We start from the raw sequence: 16,793 nt of genomic DNA, 5'->3' as shown, positions 1-16,793 counted from the left end.
GCTCAGCTCCTTTCAGTATTTTCTCCCTGATCTCCTTCAAGCCAGGATTCATGCAGTCTGCATTTCATGTGCCAGCTTTGGGAGGTCTGATAGAAATAAAAGACTTCAGGTTTGCTAATAAACAGAACTCAAAAAGTCATTCATGTCAGTTTGTTTTTTTCTTTTCTTTTTTTGTGGTACTGGGGATTTAACCCAGGCACATTCTAGCACTGAGCTACACCCCAGCCCTTTTTATTATTTGGAAACAGGGTCTCACTAAATTGTGGAGGGTCTAAGTTGCTGAAGCTGGCTTTGAGCCCACAATTCTCCTGTGTCAGCCTCCCAAGTACTGAGATTAAAAGTGTGCGCCATCGCCAGGCGTGGTGGGGCACGCTTGTAATCCCCACGCTTGGGAGGCGGAGACAGGAGAGGATCGCGTAGGTTCAAAGCCAGCTGCGTGCGCTGGCTTAGGAGGCCCTGTTTCCAAATAAAAAACTATAAAATAGGTCTGGGAGTGTAGCCCAGAGGTAGAAGGGCTTCCAGGAACCCCAGTACCACCACCAAAAAAAAAAAAAAAAAAGTATGCGCCATCACACCCACCTTTCAACCAGTTTTAACAAAGATTTTAAAGAAGCTTGATACTGTAAGTGGAATTCTGTGTCTCTAGAGGTAAGGAGCCATACTGATTTCTTGCCTTTTTTTTTTTTTGGTGGTACTGGGGGTGGAACTCAGGGGCTTTCCACCTCCGGGCCATACTCCCAGACCTATTTTATATTTTATTTGGAAACAGGGTCTCACTAAGTTGCTGAGAGCCTCACTAAGTAGTGTGATCCTCTTATCTCAGCCTCCCAAGCGCGGGGATTACAAGCATGTGCCACCACGCCCAGCTGATTTCTTGCTTTAAATTATTTTTCTTTCTTTCTTTGTGGTACTGGGGATGGAGCCCAGGAGCATTCTACCTCTGAACTATACCCCTACCTCTATTTTTTCTTCTTTATTTTGAAACAGGGTCAGACTGAGTTGCAAAGGGCCTAAGTAGCTGAGGCTGAAATCATGATCCTCCAGTCTCAGCCTCCTAAATGCCTGGATTCTAAGCATTATAAGTGTGCGCCACCACGCCTGGCTTATAATTATTTTTCAATTATAACTACTAAGTTGAACCCACTGAAGTGGCATGCAACATTTCATTACTACTAGAAACCATAGAATGTGCCAGGGAAACAGAATCTCATCAAGTAAGATAGAATCTAGCTAAAACCCAGGCTAACTGCTAGATGCCTGCAGATCATTACAATCCTTTTTTATTTTTTATTTTTTGCGGGTCTGGGGGTGAAACCTGGGGGCATTCGACCTCTGAGCTACACCTCCTGCCCTATTTTTTATTCTTTATTTTGAAACCAGGTCTCACTGAGTTGCAGAGGGCCTAAGTAGCTGAGGCTGTCCGCGAACCACGATCCTCCGGTCTCAGCCTCCTGAATGCTGGGATTACAAGCGAGCGCCACCACACCAGGCTCATTACAATCCTTTTAAAGGGCTTGGATTCTCCAGATACTAGTTGTGAGTCTTTTCTGGGGACTGGGAGTTTTTACTGGAGGATAATTAACTACTTCAAAACATGCTATCAAAATACAAGTGTGTGTCTGTTCCACTGCGATGTTTTCTGAGTCCGCTGTGCTGGTGATCCCTGGCTTTCCTGAAGCGAGTCAGCAGCAGCAGGATCTCTTTAACTCATCTGCCATGGCTTCTTTTCTGTGGGCCAGAGTCTCCTTGGAATTCTACTCTGAAGGCCCCACAGGGAGGGGTGGCAGGTCCAGTAAATAGGATCTCATCTTTTGGAGCTCCTGAATCTCATCACTGCAAGGGCCACAGTGTACCAACAGAACTTCTTCTGCCCTCTGAATGGTGTCCCGAGCTTCGGCTATGGCAAACCTGAGCCAAGGGAGGCAAGAGGAGTCAGTGTGTTTGGTCAGGCAAAGGCTAACGGAGTCCTACTCACACACTGTGAAGGACACAAAGGCATTCAAATTCATTGCTGTCCTTGGCTCTGGCTCATACAATCTAGCAGGGTTTTTGCTTTTGTGTGTGTGTGTGTGTGTGTGTGTGTGTGTGTGTGTGTGTGTTTTGTGTTTTTGTGTGTTTGCTTTTTTTTTTTCCCCTTGGTGGTACTGGGGGTGGAACCCAGAGGCTTTCTACCTCCAGGCTATACTCCCAGACCTATTTTATACTTTATTTGGAGACAGGGTCTCACTAAGTTGCTGAGAGCCTCACTAAGTAGCTGAGGCTGGCTTCGAACCTGTGCGATCCTCCTGTCTCAGCCTCCCAAGTGCAGGGATGACAAGCGTGCGCCACCACACCCGCCTTAGTGTTTGCTTTCACAATGTGTCACAATGTAGAGATTGAGAAAAAGGCTATGAAAAAAATTAGACTCCAAGGTCCTGAGAAAACTTGGCTAATATTAAAGCTCTAATCTGATATTTATGCAAGTTTTACCTGTGTGTTCATCTTAGGGTAACTCAGTCTAAACCTGCCTGAATTCTGCACCCTTTCCTTTCTGACCAACATCTGTTGGTCATTCTCAATCTTAGGTTTAACAGTGTTATCAAGGCTGGAGAATTTTACCCAGAGATACTGAAATCAGACCCCCCTCAATGGTCTCAGTGGTAAAGGTGAGTGAGGCATCTGCTTATCAACACTGTTTACATGTTTTGTAGCTGTGGGGATTAAACCAAGGGTTTCACACATGCTAGGCAAGCACTCTACCACTGAGCTCCACTCCCAGTCCCTTTTATAACTTCAAAGCAGGGTTTCTCAACCTTGACCAGACTGCCATGTTGGGCCGTCCTTGCTGGGGGGTTCTCCATCCTGCTGTATGAGGTTTAGTGGCACCTCTGACCTCTGCCCAACAGAAGTTAGTGGCACCCCCACCCAGTCATGGCAACTGAAACTTTCCAGACAGTGCCAAAAATGCAAAAGCATTCCTGGTTGAAAACGACTGCTTTAAAAGGAATAGGAGGCAAAACGGGGAAGGCAGAGCCCTGGAGTTGAGGCTGCGGGGAGTAAGAGCACCAGGGACATGTGATTAACCGAGGAGGAATGAGAAGGGATGCTATGCTGGCGGGTGCAGGCCCTCCCCTGCACATTCCCTTCAGATCTAGTGCTTTCCCCATAGCTCTTGGGAGAAAGCCCTGAAGCTTCAAGTTTGTCATTAAAACAAAAGGCAAGGCTCTCTCCTAAAGAGGAAAGAAAGAGGCTTCAGCATGCTTAAAGGCACCAAAGGAAAAAGCCACACACAGATGCACCTAGTGAAACTAGGACAGTACCTGCCTGACAGCCCAAGGGAAGGCGCAGGCTTACCCGTTGAACAAGACCTGGGCCAGTTTGAAGAGCTCACGGCCCATTTCCACACTCGACGGCCCGTGGCGAGCCTCAACCGCTTGAAGACTCTTACGGAGATGGGTGGCTGACGTCTGCCAGTCCCCTGTGAGAAAAGAAAAGTCTTGCCCAGTAAAGAACCACAGTCAACCTGGATGGATTCAGGATGAAGAAAGCTAAATGGAAGGGAGAGAAGCGTCCACTTACAGGCTGAAAGAACTAAGGCCAAGAGGCAAGGCTCATGACAGAACGCACGGGGCGGGAACGAGAATACACGCCTTACCTAAGGCAGCGTAGGCCTGGGCCAGGTCATCCTCAATCTCCCCCAGCACAGCGTGCTCTGCCCACAGGAAGCTCTCGGCATCTTGCTGGCACCCCAACAACAGCTGAATGGCTCGCTCTAGTGATCCAAGGGAAAAGTCTCACTGAGGACACGAACTGGCCCGGAAGCGCACCCAGGTCTCACTTCTGTGTCAGATGGTCTGAGTGTGGAAGCCCCTCTTGTCTCTTTGGGCTGTCAGCAACCCACGATGTTCTAGGAAAGCTGCTGTGTCCTCACATGTTTTTCTTTTAGGAGAAAAAGCACTAGGTGATGGCCTCCTAATAGGAACCCCATGGGTCAACGTCCCCTTCCCAACACACCTGGCAACAGTCGTCTGTGGTCACTGTTTCTCTTGACTCAGAAACCTAAGCTAAAAGCTGGCGTTCATAAAGTATTTCATAAATTCCCCTATCTTTCCGTCCTTTCTCCCTGGTGCTGGGGATGGCACATGTGAGGCAAGTGCTCCATCGCAGTCACTTCAGTCCTGGAGCAGGACTCACCTCCACAGCACAGAGGCCACTCTGCTCTCGAGAAGTGACCGGCTCTTCTAGTACATTAGGCCTAATCAGGCCCTGGGGTCAAATGACACTGGAGCCAGGGTGATGCTGCACGTCTATAATCTCAGTACTTGGGAGGGTGAGGCAGGAGGATCACAGGTTCAAGGCCAGCCTCAGCAACTTTGTGAGGCTATGTTTCTGGGTTCAATCCCCAGTGCCACACACACACACACACAGAGAAAAAAACAAAAACAAACACTGAACTTCTGGAACTGTTCAAAGCTCACGGAAGTCATAACCCTTTGGTGCTTAGGGTACTGTCATTTAGCTCTCCGTGCACAGAACAACAACAGCAGGAGTCATTTGGCGCTTTCTCAAGGACACCAGACTAAATGAGTTGCTTAGGCTTGCTCTCACTGGCCTACACAACCATCTGGTGGCTGGTGTGGGGATAATTAAATTCAATTATTCAGTCATTACCAAGTATTTTTGCATGCAAGGTGATATCGAATAAGTAAAAGGGAAGGAGATGGAGGACCAAGAAGGAGGAAGCCAGGCCGATCTCACCTAGTTTTCCATTTCTGAGAAGCCTCCGGGACATCTCAACCTGTTGCTGAAGGTCCCGTAACCGAGAGACCAGGTGATCCCTCCTGACGGGTTCTGCACAGGATCTGCTGCCACAGCTCAGCATGTCACCCCCCTGTGGAAGTCAGTGCTGTCTTCAGTCCTGTATCACAGTCAGTTATCAACACTGTACATGCTTACATTGTGGAATCACTGATTTCACGGGAGAGAGACTACTGCAATAATACATCAGGACAAGGCTTGACTCAATTTGTCTGACAGCAGCTATTCAAATGAAAGCAGTAGCTGATCCCACCCTAAGAATATCTCTTTGGGGCCAGGACTTTGGATAATAAATATACTTGTAGTGGTTATAAAAAAAAAAAAAGGCCAAAATTCTAGGTGTGGTAGCATGCCTATAATCCCAGCTGCTAAGGAGGCTGATTGATACTGGAGGATTACAAGTTTGAGGCCAGCGTGGGTAACTTACCAAGACCATGTTTCAAAATAAAATTTTAAGCCAGGCATGGTGGTGCACACTTGTAATCCCAGCATTTGGGAGGCTGAGACCAGAGGATGGTGGTTCACAGACAGCCTCAGGTACCTAGTGAGGCTCTCTGCAATTTAGTGAGACTCTGTTTCAAAGTAAAGAATAAAAAATAGGGCAGGGGGTGTAGCTTGGAGGTCGAATGCCTCTGAGTTCCATCCTCAGACCCACAAAGAAAAAAAAAAAGAAAAAAGAAAATTAAAAAGGCTAGGGATGTAACTCCGTAGTAAAGCGCCCCTGGGTTCAATCCCCAGTAGTTGGGGGGAAAAAAGGAAAAAGGAAAAGCCACAAGAAGACAAGAAGAGCTGGAGGTGTAGCCCTGGGTTTATACCCTAGCACTCAAAAATAAATAAAACAAAAAAGCCATAAGAAAACTAATACAGCTTGGTGCTAGGTGAGACTTTCCCACATTTGAATGTGAGTTTGCAGCTTTCCACCACCTCCAGTTCTGTATTCCACGTGTGGTTCTCTAGGAACACTGGATTCTCAGGCAGAGGAGAAAGCCCTCTATGGCTGGGCATGGTGGCACTTGCCTGTATTTGCAATATTTGGGATGCTGAGGCAGAATGATCACAGGTGTGAGGAGGGCCTCAGCAACCTAGTGAGGCCCTGCTTCAAGACCAAAAATAAGACAAGTTGGGGGTATTTTTCTTTTTCTTTTTTTTTTTTTTTTTTTTGCGGTACTGGGAATTTTTGGTTACAGGGGCGTTCTACCTCCAAGCTATATCCCCAACCCTATTTTCTTTATCCTTTATTTTGAATCAGGGGCTCACTAGTTGTGGAGAGCCTAAGCAGTTGAGGCTGGCTGTGAACCTGGATCCTCCAGCCTCCCAAGTACTGGGATTACAAGTGTGTGTCGCCATGTCTAGCTGGGGGTGTACCTTGGAGGTAGAATGCTCCTGGATTCTATTCCCAATACCAAAACCAAACCAAACCAACAAACAAAAACTTAGGTCCTTTGCAACTCAGTGAGACCTTGATTCAAAATAAGGAATAAGAAATAGGGCTGGGGATCTAGCTTGGAGGTAGAATGCCCCTGGGTTCCATCCCCAGTACGAAAGAAAGAAAGAAAGGAAGGAAGGAAGGAAGGAAGGAAGGAAGGAAGAAAGAAAGAAAGAAAGAAAGAAAGAAAGAAAGAAAGAAAAAAAGAAAGAAGGAAAGAAAGAAAAAAAGGAAGAAGGAAAGAAAGAAAGAAAGAAAGAAAGGGAGGGAGGAAGGGAGGGAGGGAAAGAAAGCAAGCCTCTGTGTTAAAGATGCTAGTATCTATGCTGTCATTTGGCAATAATGACCTAATTTCTTTTTTCCTTATCTGGTGCTAGGGATTGACCCCAAGGCCCTCTACCACTGAGCTACATCCCCAATCTTTTTTGTTTTTAATTTGAGACAGTGTCTTGCTAAGTTGCTCAGTTTAGCTTTGAACATGCAATTCTCCTGCCTAAATCTCCCAAGTACCTGGGATTACAGTTTGTGCCATAGTTCCCAGCACAACCTGATTTCTCCTGGGCAACCCTCCTCACCCATCAATAGCAGGGTCCTATAGTTGAGGGAGTGGCCCGTGGCTCAGATGTGGCCCATTCCTCTAGCTCAAATGGCTGGAAGAAGACTATGTGGCTTTGATTTTCCTCCAGGCAGTCACTGGGTCTAATGACACACAATAAGACTTTTGCCCAGACTCCTGACAGAGTGGCACACATTTTATCCTCCTGTGTGCAGAGGACAAAGAGGCTGAGCTGCTGGCAGCCACCTTGTATCACCTGTGGGAAGTCTGAGGATGGGTGAGTACAGAGGGAAAGGAGCTGAGAGAACAGACAGGAAAAGGGGGTCTTGGTGATATTATCTAAGTCTCTGGATCAAGATGTATCTGAAGTAGCCTTATCCTGGAATTATTATTTTGTTTGCGGTATTGGGGATGGAACCCAGAAACATTCTACCTCTGAGCCCTATTTTTTATTCTTTATTTGGAAACAGGGTCTCACTAAGTTGTGAAGGGCCTAAGTAGCTGAGGTTGGCTGTGAACCTGGATCCTCCTGTCTCAGCCTCCCAAGTATTGGGATTATAGACATGCACTACCATGCTCAGCTACCAGCCTTTATATTAATTTTAATTTTTTATTTTGAAACAGGATTTCACTAGGATGCTTAGAGTCTCACTAAGTTGTTGAGGCTGGTCTTGAACCTGTAACCCTTCTATCTCAGCCTCCTAAGTATTGGGCAATTTCCAGTCTACCCTCCCCTCCCGCTCCCTTAAGTTAGTTTAGGTGGGATTTTCTGTCCTTGCAAGAGAAACATCACTAAATTCAACCTTTCCCTGTGGTTCTTTCAGAGAGATAACCAATGTGTGGGGAGGATCTGCTAAAACAAAAGTAATATTACTGCTCTCAGCAACTATAAGCCCCTGATGGCTTCCACCTAAAGACTGACTTCTGGGCTGGATATTGACTTCTAGGAACAATATAGAGAGGACTGAGACTCACCTGCATGAGTGCTCTGCAGCGACAACAACAGAAGGCTTGCCACCTAGGCCCTGCGACTGTGCCTAGCTCCTCAGCATGGCAGGCTGGACAGCTGCAGTGGAAGAAGTACTGAGAGCCCAGCTTCCACTGCCTTTCAGCCACACCCATCCGGCTCTCATGGGGCCCTGGGGAGAGAGCGCCCGTTGGACTAACAGCCTTCAGCTTGGCTGAGGGTCTGAGCAACTATTCATCATGACGGGGAACCTTTACTCAAACGTGTGGGACTGGATACTGAAATAAGTAAGCTTCCAAGAAAAGAAAGCTGAGAAAGTGCTCCCAGCTCACTTTCCAAGGAGGAAGATTACAGGAATTGTGTGGTGAGGGATGTGAGTTACAACAGCATTTCTTTGTGTGTGTGTGTGTCTGTATGTGGTACTAGGGATTGAACCCAGAGGCATTCTACCTCCAAGCTACATCCCCAGGCCCCCCCCCCTTTTTTTAAATTTGAAACAGGGTTTCACTAGGTTGCTGAGAGTCTACTTACTGAGGCTGGCCTCAAACCTGCAATCCATCAGTCTCAGCCTCTCAGTACTGAGATGACAAGTGTGCGCCACCATGCCCGACTTCACAGCAGGGTTTCCGATTATGGCAAGACTCACTCGTTTCCAGTCAGCCTGTCCCTCTTGGCTGGAGAAGGGTAGAATAGTGGTGAGGGCTGGCTCACCATAGCAGTGGAGAATCTCTTGCCCTTTTTCAATCCGCCGTGCTGCCCGAACGGTGGCGACAGTGCGGGAGAAGGACACGCTGGTGTTGGGGCTGCAGGAGTGGTTCAGAAGGCTGACCACAGGGAAGATGCCAGTGGCCAGGCGTACCTGCCTGCTGTCAGCAATGACGCTCTCCTTAGATACTGAAAGCACAGAGGCAGGAGGAAAAGTGGGTGAGCACATTAGCCCTGGCCTTGCCATCCACTCCTCAGGAGAGCTGGGCAGCTGGGCCTGAAGCCATCTGAGCCATGGCCCCACAGCCAGATCCAATATAAACTGGATGAAACAGAACTCACAGCAAATGCTGGTCCCCAGGAAGCAAACTGAATGAACACATGAAAAGTCCACTGGAATCCTGGAGCCTGACCATTGTGTCTATAATACACACACATGCACACACACACCCCAAGATTAGAATCTATAAAAAATAAAAACAATCAAGCCAGACATGCGCCTGTAACCCCAGTACTTGGGAGGCTGACACGGGATCAAAGTTCAAAGCCAGCCTTGACAATTTAGCAAAGTTTTCAGCAACCTAGAGAGACCCTGTTTCCACATAATCTCTTTGCAGCACAATTAATCAGTAACTTAACTACATGATGGAAATCAGGAATCCAGGCATGGTGGCACATACTTGTAATCTCAGTACTTGGGAGGCTGAGACAGGAGGATCACAAGTTAGAGGACAACCTCAGCAAGTAGTGAGCCTCTCTGCAACCCAGTGAAACCCTGTTAATAAATAAGTAGGGGTGTAGCTCAGAGGTAGAAGGTAGAATGCTCCTGGGTTCAATCCCCAGTCTCACACACACACACACACACACACACACACACACACACACAATCAGGAAGAAAGAAAGGCAGTTTCTCAGGTCACAAAAGTCCAGAAGCAGAGAACTAGCACTGGGAGGCTGGTAAAAAGCAGGCTTTTCTGAGGATGGCAACAAAGACAGTGACAGATGGAGGAGGAAGAAAACTCATGTAAGAGATTTATTTATTTATTTATTTATTTATTTATTTATTTATTTATTTATTTTTGGTGGTACTGGGGGTGGAACCCAGGGGCTTTTCTACCTCCGGGCTATACTCCCAGACCTGTTTTATACTTTATTTGGAAACAGGGTTTCACTAAGTTGCTGAGAGCCTCACTAAGTAGCTGAGGCTGGCTTCGAACCTGCACGATCCTCCTGTCTCAGCCTCCCAAACGCGGGGGATTACAAGTATGTGCCACCACGCCCGGCCTATATACGAGTTTTAGAACAACAAAATCACTAGAACCACTCAAGTTTTAACACACTTGTAACATTTCACCTAATCACTGACTCCCAGATGAACAGCATGTGTGCATTTTTTTGTTTGTAGTACTAGGGATTGAACCCAGGGGTATTCTACCTCTGAGCTACACCACAGCCCTATTTTCTTTTTCTTTTTTCTTTTTTTTCTTTTTTTTTTTTTTTGTGGTACTGGGGTTCCTGGAAGCCCTTCTACCTCTGGGCTACACTCCCAGACCTATTTTTACCTTTTTTTTTTGGTGGAGGGGTCTGGGGATGGAACCCAGAGGCATTTAACCTCCAAGCTATACCCACTGCCCATTTTTTTATCCTTTATTTTGAAACAGGGTCTCACTGAGTTGCGGAGGGCCTCACTAAGTAGCTGATGTTGTCCGCGAACCACGATCCTCCTGTCTCAGCCTCCCGAATGCTGGGATTACAAGCGTGCGCCACCACGCCCAGCTTATTTTTACATTTTTATTTGGAAACAGGGTCTCCTAAACCAGCGCACATGCTGGCTTCGAACCTGCGCGATCCTCCTGTCTCTGCCTCCCAAGCGCAGGGATTACAAGCGTGCGCCACCACGCCCGGCCTATTTTTCATTTTAAAACAGGGTCTCAAGCTGGGCGTGGTGGCGCATTCGATTTTATAGAAAATTGAAAAATCATAAGATAATTGTGGTATTGCTGCACATATGGCAGGAATTTATTTATTTATTTATTTATTTATTTTTTGGTGGTACTGGGGTTCCTGGAAGCCCTTCTACCTCCGGGCTACACTCCCAGACCTATTTTTACATTTTTTTAAAATTTGGAAACAGGGTCTCCTAAGCCAGCGCGCGCGGCTGGCTTCGACCCTGCGCGATCCTCCTGTCTCCGCCTCCCAAGCACAGGGATTACAAGCGTGCGCCACCACGCCCGGCTATGGCAGGAATTTAAACAAACTATTACCAAAGAAATAAGTAGTCTAGATACAAATGTAATTAATAAAGAAAATATCATGAACTATTGTATAAAATGTTCTATCAATGAAAGCATTAAATATAAAACTTATGCTGTCAACTTATCTGTTACTATGGGGGAAAAGAATAGAACATGTAAATACAATTCATAATGAATCTAAATGACTTGATTTTAGTCAGTAATTTTACAAAGTGTATTAGAATCTTTCATCAGTGCTTCTCCTCTGTGGTTAGCTAGTTTCAGTCCCTCCATGACTACCTTCTGGAGTGTGTGCTAATGAGCAGAGCAAATGCTAAAAGGGAGGCAGCAGGAAGGGGCAGCTTGGGGAACGAACAGTTTGGAGTCTGAATAATCAGCCTGGGTATGATAAAAAGTTGACTTGCCTCCCCAACTACTGTTAGCTGGCAACCTATATTACAATAGTTGCTACATTTTTCCCAGAAAAAATGATTCGTAATACAGTGAGTAATAATGTCAGCTTTGTGAATTATTTATAGATTATTCTCTAGCAGAAGTAGGCCCAGGAACTGAGTGGGGTATGTATGACAGGCCTAAATGTCTAATTACTTTTAAAAAATTAGGTATTGATTTTTAAAATTTACTTGATATTTTGCATTAGTCATCTATTAGTAGAAGTAATAGAAAGTGAGAATATGTAAGTACCTTATTAACCAAACCGAATATGTGACATTTTATATTAAAAAAGAGGAAGTGATTCTTTACCGAAGTATATCTCACTAATATACCTTGTGCATTTAAAATGGGATTCAAACCGGGCATGGTGGCGCACGCTTGTGATCCCAGCACTTGGGAGGCTGAGACAGGAGGATCATGCAGGTTCGAAGCCAGCCTCAGCTGGTTTAAGAGACCCTGTTTCCAAATAAAATATAAAATAGGTCTGGGAGTGTAGCCCGGAGGTAGAAGGCCCCTGGGTTCCATTCGCAGTACCATCAATAAAAATAAATAAATAAATAAATAAATAAGATGGGATTCAAATAAAAAAACTAATTCACAATATTTCTAGAATATACCTACTCTGGTATATATTTGCAAAATGAGAAATTTGTATATGTGTCAAGTAATCAAGAACCCAAATTAGCTGGGCGTGGTGATGCAGGCCTGTAATCCCAGTACTTGGGAGGCTACTACAGGAAGATCACAGCTTCAAGGACAGCGTCAGCAAGTAGTGAGACTCTTCAACCTACCAAGGTCATGTTTCCAAATAAAAAATAAAATCAGGCTTGGGGTACAGCTCAAAGGTAGAATGCCTCTGAATCCAATCCCCAGGGCCACATACACAGAGAACCCGAATTAAACACAGACTCTTGTGTTGGTGAGGAGTGAATGCAAAGCCCAGTGAAATGAGATGAAGCGACTTGGAAAGGCTTCCTGCGATGCCTTGAGTTCAGAATACCACAGGTGTGCTGTCCCACTGCGACGGGCCCCGCACACCTGTGCTAAGGTCTGGGTGTCATCAGGGGCCAGCTCTGTCCCATGACAAGCGCATTAGAGAGGTTTCTGAGGAACTTTGATTAAAAAGGGGTTTTTCCAAAGATAATAATACATTTTTATAGGTTTTTGTCAAAGTTTATCCTAGTTACCACTTTAATCCTTCTTCTGTGCTACGAATGCAACAGCTGCTAATGAAATTCAATGAGAACACTAAAGTGGGAGGTGTTGGAACCTCAAAGAAATAATATCCAAGGATATAACAAGATGGAAATATAAGCAGACTAAAATCAAATTAGACTGAATTCCAACGTGAAAGTGGACGTTCTGCTGGACACTGTAGTCCTGCAGTGGGCACCAAGTGCCTGAAAACAGAAATTATCTTCACACTTGGGCTTTGCTATAAAAACTAATTAAAATTATCCAAGGAAACGAGTGTAGTGGGCAGGCCTGTAACTCCAGTGCTTGGGAGGCTGAGAAAGGAGGAGCCTGGGCTTGAGGCCAGCCCCAGCAGTTTTAGCAAAGCTGTCAGCAACCCAGTGAGCCTTGTTTCAAAACAAAAATAAAATAGGGCTGGGGTGTAGCTCAGGAGGTAGAACACCCCTGGGTTCAACCCCCAGCACTACCAAAAAAAAAAAAAAAAATCCATGATAGTCAGAAAAAAAAAATTAAAAACCTAAAGTTACCCAGGTGAGGTAGCACACACCCACACACTGTAATCTCAGTTACTTGGGAGACTGAGACAGGAAAATTGAAAGTTTGAGGTCAGTTTGGGAAACTTAGTGAGACACTGTTTCAAAATAAAAAAAAAACAAGCTGTGGTGGCACATGCTAATAATCCCAGTACTTGAGAGGCCGAGACAGGAAGATCGCAGGTTTGATGCCAGCCTCAAGCTAATTAGTGAGGCCCTCCGCAACTTAGTGAGATCCAGTTTCAAAAATAAAGAATAAAAAATAGAGCTGGGGGTGTAGCTTGGAGGTAGAATGGCCCTGGGTTCCAATCCTCATTTTGGCAAAATAAATAAATAAATAAATAAATAAATAAATAAGAAAGAAGGTTTTTGGAAGAGCAATCCCCCAAAAAGGTCAGTGGCAGAGAGAGTGCTCCTGGGTTGATACCCCAACACTTGCAAAAACGAATACCTCACAATTAGAGATTATGACAGTCATCTGTAATCCTGTTAGGCAGGGATAACATTTTGGTGTATTTTCTCAGTCTTTTTTCTAGGTTTATGTATGGAATCTTTAACATAACTGGCAACATGGTCATTTGTAAATAAATAATATACATACATAAAAATAAAAGCCTTATTGAGATAGTCTGTCTAGTATAAAATTCTTCATTTTAAGTGTACAACTCAATGATGTGAGGGGGATTTACATAGTACGCAACCATTAACACAATCCAATTTTAGACATTTTTATCACTATTCATATTCTTAAACACTCATTTTAAGAGTTGCATAGTTGCTAGAGATATTCCTCATTTTGTTATATACATCTTAATTTTTATTAGTGTTTTTTTTGGGGGAAGATGAATGTTAAAGCAACAATTTCATTTGTTCACAATTTTGAGTGCCAACAATTTTGGCTAAGCTCAGTTTGCTTTTTCCTGCTGGTTTTACCTAAACATTATTTGTGTGACTGTGTTCACATGGTACATAGTCTTAGGTTTAGGCTTCTGATATGGGCACAGACTTTGATAAGATAGATATATCTACTAAATCCTCTAGCTTTATATGGTATCTTGGCTTTTAGGTCCTTAATATAGTTAATCAGTCAAAGTCAGAGTGGCATATTGTCTCACAACAATGGGGTTTTTGCCAAGATTCTCCTTGTACACTTTTCCATTTTAATTTTATTTTATTATTATTTTTTGAGGTACTGGGGATAGAACCCAGGGGCATTTTACCTCTGAGTTACACCCCTAGCTCTATTTTTTATTCTTTATTTTTGTTTTGTTTTGTTTGGTGGTACTGGGGATGGAAACCAGGGGCCTTCTACCTCGGGATATACTCCCAGACTTATTTTATATTTTATTTGGAAACAGGGTCTCTTAAACCAGTTGAGGCTGGCTTTGAACCTGCACGATCCTCCTGTCTCAGCCTCCCAAGCGCGGGGATTACAAGCGTGTGCCACCACGCTGGCTTATTCTTTATTTTTGAAACAGGGCCTCACTAAGTAGCTGAGGCTGTCCACAAACCACAATCCTCTGGTTTCAGCCTCCCAAATGCTGCCCATTTTTATTTTATATAGATAACTTATGCTTCTGAGAGTTAAGGTTGATGATATATTTCTGTGTAGTCTCCTTTATAAAAATAAAATGCTAAGCCGGGAGTAGTGGCACATACTTATAATCCCAGTACTTGGGAGGCTGCAACAGGAGGATCACAGGTTCACAGCCAGTCTCAGCAATTTAGTGAGGCCCCTTGCAATTCAGTGAGACCTGTTTCAAAATAAAAATAAATAATAGGGCTGGGGGTGTAGCTAGGAGGTAGATGGCCCCTGAGTTCCATCCCCAGTGTCCCCTGTACCAGTATTGGGAATGGCCTAGGAAGATTTGAGAAAGCTCTGGTTATTATATTTCAAAAATTGGTGAAAGGACTTGATTTCTGCCCCCAAAAAAGCATGCAACTATTCCAATGTAAATTAACCTAGCTAAAGATAATTAGCAAGTCTGTAAGAGAGGGGAACTAGGACTTCCTCATCCTCATTCTAAAGACAGGTTTACATAATTGGATAATCTAGCTAGGATGGGACATTCATGAAAAGAGACCTAGGCGGGGAAAGTACACCTTGGAAAGTAAGGGAGGTACCTGACAGGGACCTTTACTATGTCAGAATTACGTGAACAAGATGGAGGGTGTTGTGTATAAAAAGTCTGTTCCATGTTTTGTATCTTGGTGAATTCATTTGAACCACCCCGCCATGCCACTTCTGAATGGCACAGGCTATAACTGTCTTCTGTATTTCTATCTTTTTAATAAACTTCTTTAGATCTTCAGCAAGAGTCCGGGCTATTGCATAGTCATCCTTAGCTCAGGACAAGAACCTGCACCTTTTTATCTCTTTATCTTTTTCTGGTTTAAGGGAGATTGTGTCCGGGAGCCTCACAGGGGTCCCGGGGGCAGTTTCCCCAAACCATAAAGAACATCCCCCATACAAAATCATTAGGGATTTGATGTCCTGTTTACTAGTAGCAACTGCAATAGAGATCAAGTACTTAAGGGACAGGCCAAGGAACGCAAAGAAGCACCAGAAGGCAAAGGAGAAAGCAAACTAGCTTGAAGTGTGACTTGGTAATGCCATGGGATACAGGCAGGCCATGGCGGACAAGAAGGAAGGAATCAGGCAGCAAGAGGGCACTGCCCAAACCCCACCCCTGACACCGCTCTGAAGTTACGGATCTAAGACACTCCCAACAAAGGATATCAATGTGGTCTAGGAACTTAAGAAAGAAACCAAAAACTTACAAGGTAAAGCCTCCTGGAAAGTCCAGGCATACCTATGCACATTTATAATCTGGTCCTGACCCTCAGATTACCACTGCCTAATTGCAATCACATTAGCATAATGGTTTTGAGCGCCCCCACCCCATGGGCTTTCCCCAGTGCATTTCAGGGAAGTGGAAGCACATGGGGGATAAAGTAATATAAGCGTATAATGTCTATATCCCCTCTATCCGGCCCAGGGATCACTTAGAGATCTTTCTCTACCCACCACTAAATTACATCAAAGATGCTCAGAACAAGCAGCTCAGGGTCCTGCCTGGCTCTGAACTGATTATAGACACACAGCCCTCCTTTCTTTACTGGGAGGAGCCATTGTCTTTTGCTCTCAATAAATCTGAGTCGGATGTGGTACACTTGGGAGGCTGAGACAGGAGGATTGCAATTTGCAGTGAGCCTCAGCTATTTAGTGAGATCCTGTTTCAAAATAAATAATGAAAAAATAGACCTGAGGGTTCAGTTTGGAGTTAGACTGCCCCTAGGTTCAATCCCCAGTACCACATTAAAAAAGAAAAATCTGTTTGTTGTTTGCTAAGTATGTGTCTGTTCAAATTCTTTTTTTTGGTGGTAATGGGGATGGAACCCAGGGACCTTCTACCTCTGGGCTATACTCCCAGACCTATTTTATATTTTATTTGGAAACAGGGTCTCGCTAAATTGCTGAGAGCCTCACTACGTAGCTGAGGCTGACGATACTCGTGTCTCAGCCTCCCAAGCGAGGGGATTACAAGCATGTGCCACCACACCTGGTCTATTCCAATTCTTTGTTTGGGATACCAAGAACCTACAAACACACGAGGATCACCTCCCACTGGCAACAATGGGTCTGGTTGGTAATAGTTCTGCATGTTTTATGTGATTCAGTATGACAGAGTGTCATGTCCAAAAATACTTTTGGGCTGAGTGTGGTGGTGCACGCCTGTAATCCCAGCATTCGGGAGGCTGAGACCAGAGGATTGCGGTTCATGGACAGCCTCAGCTACTTAGTGAGGCCCTCAGCAACTCAGTGTGACCCTGTTTCAAAATAAAGAATGAAAAATAGAGCAGGGGCTGTAGCTCAGAGGTCAAATGCCCCTGGGTTCTATCCCCAGACCTGCAAAAAAAAAAA

The 16,793-nt window shown here is 44.8% G+C and overlaps 1 protein-coding gene across 1 annotated transcript in view; it reads right to left on the bottom strand.

The window, feature by feature from the left end:
* Nucleotides 1-1,754: 1,754 nt before the first annotated feature.
* Nucleotides 1,755-16,793, bottom strand: part of SMYD4 (SET and MYND domain containing 4) — a gene marked incomplete at both ends in the record, with an annotated part of 44,317 nt that continues 29,278 nt past the window's right edge. Inside the window, 6 exons of the mRNA XM_080712204.1 lie at nt 1,755-1,908; nt 3,334-3,457; nt 3,635-3,751; nt 4,738-4,870; nt 7,755-7,918; nt 8,458-8,640. Coding sequence (XP_080568330.1) covers nt 1,755-1,908; nt 3,334-3,457; nt 3,635-3,751; nt 4,738-4,870; nt 7,755-7,918; nt 8,458-8,640 — 875 coding nt within the window. The remainder of the gene's footprint in view (nt 1,909-3,333; nt 3,458-3,634; nt 3,752-4,737; nt 4,871-7,754; nt 7,919-8,457; nt 8,641-16,793) is intronic.

This window comes from Muscardinus avellanarius (genome assembly GCF_963383645.1).
Source record: "Muscardinus avellanarius genome assembly, chromosome: 16".
Classification (NCBI taxonomy): Eukaryota; Metazoa; Chordata; class Mammalia; order Rodentia; family Gliridae; genus Muscardinus; species Muscardinus avellanarius.
Note: the sequence above shows the minus strand (reverse complement) of the source record. Positions and strands in the feature narration are given on the sequence as shown.